We start from the raw sequence: 3,410 nt of genomic DNA, 5'->3' as shown, positions 1-3,410 counted from the left end.
GGTCTCCCTGGGGGCTCACTTGCTGCCTGTCTTAAATTCTGATGACTGAGTGAGAAACTGTGAGGCACTCGATTTGGACTTGCAGGAAGGTACTTACGACAGCTTTATGTAACCAGAAGATGCTACGGGGAAGGGGAGGTTCAAAGCTTGCACATGCAAAAATGCATGTACATCCGGTTTGGCTTCCATAAAGCTAGAGTGAATATTAAATATCGAGTACTGAATTTTTAGCTGTAAACATAAAAACTTATCCTTAACTTTACATGAACATAGATAAAAGCACTTTAACATCGGGACAGATGTTAAGTTTTGAGGTTCTTATTTCAACTGCTCTACATAAAAAATGCCCTAGAAGCAAAGAAAGGCTTAAATAAATATGCAGAGACAAACATGATGCACAGCGTGATCGAAGTAATGAGGGTCTGGAGAGGTCAGGCGGTGCGGGGTCTAGGCCAGTAGGGGCAGCTTGTGGCAAGGGGAGGGGGGCTCTGTCCCGCGGGTGGAGGGGAGGGCCTAGGGGATACCCTTGAGCGGAGGAGGAAGACAGGACAGGGCATCTCGTGGCCACATGTCACACCCTCCTCTGTAGGCCTCACAGGCCCCGGGGAGGGTGGGGTCAGCCAAGAAGGTGGCCCTGAGCAGCACGGGACAGTGCTAGGCTCTCCTGGGTGACCCAGGATGCCACACAGATGGTGGGTCCTCTTATGACAAGCCCTGGCCAGCCCATGCCTCCAATCAGCAGCTCACTTTGCATGCCTGTCGCTGGCCCCCAGTGGCCTGATGCTGGCCTGGGAAGGGCACTGGCCCTGCGCAGGGAGGTCTGCTGACAGCCCTGCTTGTGGCTAAGGCACACTCAGGCCTCAGGGCCTGAGCAGCTGACCTGAGTGATCCCAGTGTTCCTTCTGTCAGACACTGAGGCTTTGAAAAGCAGCCCTCACAGTGTAAGGATAACAAGATGCAAACTAACAAGCCACCTGACTAGCAAGACCACTCACCACTCCTCTGTGGGGGGATGCTCCCAGGCACTGGAAGCTGGAGGAGGTGGTGACCTCCACTGCCCCCAATGCCCCCATCACCACGGGGGCACTCCCTCAGCTATCCAAGAGGAGCACATAGAACCAAGCATGGTTGTCTGGGCCTGGCAGAGCCTCTTGGGGTCCAGCTCAGGGAGAGCTTTCAACGCTGTCCCAAGACCCAAGGCGGGTAGGTCTCCTCATCCTTCCTCCTGAGAGCAGCGTGAGGGACAAGGTATCTGCGAATGTCCTCTGCTGAGGAGGCCACAGAGCTGCTAGGAAGCAAGCCCCTTCTTCGTTCAGGCACCCTGAGTTGGGCTGAGGAGGGTCCCCTCCCTTTTCCTCTGCTTCCTGCCCAGCATTATGGATGCTGAAGGGGGAAGGCAGCTGGCGCCAACAGGAGTCTCAGCCCCCCGCCCCAGCTCCGTGAATCACCACACACACACGCACACACCCGTGTCTACAAGAACGTGCACCTCCATGGCTGGACACGGACTCCAGTCAAGGTGCAGATGTTTTGGAAGCCGAGTTCCTGGATTCCCCAGGATTTCGGACCAGAGGCCCTGGCTGTCAGATGGGGGGGGACACTGGACAGAAAGGCAAGCTGGGAAAGTGTTATGGTAGGATGTGCATTTTTGTCCCTGACATGCGCCATCACTTCTTCCCTCCCATTCTGGGGCAGAAACTGGCATTTTGCCTCTGGGCTCTGGAAGCTGCTATGAGCAGAGGAAACACTCCAGCCAGGCATGGAGGCCCAGACGACGGAAGTCACGTGGCAACGCACCAGCGGTACCACCCACCCTGGCAACTGGCACCCCACTCCCCGCCCAGACACGCTCCCTTGAAGGCGTGACTCAGACGTGGAAGCAGAACTGGCAATTCAAGTCCACTTTAAAGGATGGCTCTGGAAAGTTGGCTCCAACATCCCACCTGCAAGCCTCAGCACTGGGGTCTTGTTACATGGTGGGAGTGGCTGACCAGCCCTTCCTGGGAGGGCGGAATCAGCCCTGCACACTGCCTGGGGACCTGGAAGCTCTGAAGACAGTCAGAAAAGAGGCCTGGGGACACCCACTCCAGCACACCTCCAAGGAAAGCTCAAGTGCCGTCTGGATGGAAGTAGGGGACACACCGGGCCCCACAGAGGCCCTGAGAAGCTGGGCAGCTCCCTCCAGGAGCCTCACAGGAGGCTGGCCAGGCTCGTATTGGGTCCATTCTGAGCTTGGAACTGCACGGGGGGTGGGCCATCCGTCCACTGCAGAGGGCAGAGAACACACAGGTGAGGTCTTTTCTAGGAAGGAGCAGAGCTGTGCCGGGCTGCGTGTCTGCTCTGGACTGCTGCTCTCTTTGGGCTGAATGCCCAGTCAGGGCCCTCTGTCCTCCACACCTGAGTCAGCGGGACCCCAGGAAACACCGTGTATCACCCATTTGGGGACTGATGCCGCCTCCCCCATCCGAGGGGGTCCCTGAGTCTAAGCTGAGCTAGGGATTGCTGGAGACACGCAAGGAGATGACTGCCAAGCGTGTACTTCTCTTCTCAGGGAATGTGCCCCCTGGAGGCTGCAAGGCTTTGAGGAGTCACCCAGTACCCCGATTTTACCTCCCCAAACCCAGGTCCTATACCGTGATGAGGTTGTGTTCAGGGAGACTGCAGGCTTCAATGTGGTCCTGGAGCAGTTGCTGGGAGAAGTTCTGGTGCATCTGGGCGGCTTCGTGGGCGTCCATGGCATTCCCACAGGCCTTGTTCAGGTCTAAGGGTGGGACACACACATATAGGGTGGATCCACCTTGCCCTGCCCCACGTCTTCCCCTTGGACGTGAGTAGAGCCCTAAGGTCAAAGCCCACTCTGCCAGCGGGTTCCTATATATCTGGAATGCCACCTGCCCTGAGCCATGCCTGTCTCAGGGTCAGCAAAGCCCACTGCCAACAGCGCTCACACATGCCTTCCTGAGCTCCTGAGTCACATTCTTGGAGGTGGGTGAGCAGTGTGGGTGACACAAGGGTCGGCTGGGCAGTGAGAGCCTCAGGGCTGCACCCTGTGGCCACTGGCCCTCCTGGGGAGGTCCTGGCCAAGCCCCAGGCACAAAGGAACTCACCAGAGCAGAGTGTCCAATACCCACTCCGGAAGCAGAGAGACTGCATGGGCCCACAACCCCACTGCACACCCTCTGCCTTCTCCCCAGAGCCCTTGGCAAGACTCTGGATTTTAGGGGCGCCTAGGTGGCTCTCGGTTAAGCATCTGCCTTCGACTCAGGTCATGATCCCAGGGTACTGGGATCCAGCCCCGCACAGGGCTGCCTGCTTAGCAGGGAGTCTGCTTCTCTCTCTCCCCCTGCTCATGCTATTTCTTTCTCAAATAAATAAAATCTAAAAAAAAAAAAAAAAAAAAAAAAAAAAAA

The 3,410-nt window shown here is 56.8% G+C and overlaps 1 protein-coding gene across 2 annotated transcripts in view; it reads right to left on the bottom strand.

The window, feature by feature from the left end:
* Positions 1 to 1,886: 1,886 nt before the first annotated feature.
* The window catches only part of MAU2 (MAU2 sister chromatid cohesion factor), a 24,800-nt gene continuing 23,276 nt past the window's right edge, over positions 1,887 to 3,410 (bottom strand). For both annotated transcript variants that reach the window (XM_032867771.1, XM_032867772.1), the window contains exons 18-19: positions 2,634 to 2,761; positions 1,887 to 2,265 (exon numbers count right to left, since the gene is read on the bottom strand). In XM_032867771.1, the coding sequence (XP_032723662.1) occupies positions 2,191 to 2,265; positions 2,634 to 2,761 (203 nt within the window). In that variant the 3' untranslated portion in view covers positions 1,887 to 2,190. The remainder of the gene's footprint in view (positions 2,266 to 2,633; positions 2,762 to 3,410) is intronic.

The sequence above is a fragment of the Lontra canadensis genome, unplaced genomic scaffold (genome assembly GCF_010015895.1).
Source record: "Lontra canadensis isolate GAN:19392208 unplaced genomic scaffold, GSC_riverotter_1.0 scaffold35, whole genome shotgun sequence".
Classification (NCBI taxonomy): Eukaryota; Metazoa; Chordata; class Mammalia; order Carnivora; family Mustelidae; genus Lontra; species Lontra canadensis.
The sequence above is the reverse complement of the archived record's forward strand: the minus strand, read 5'-3'. Positions and strand labels throughout refer to the sequence as shown.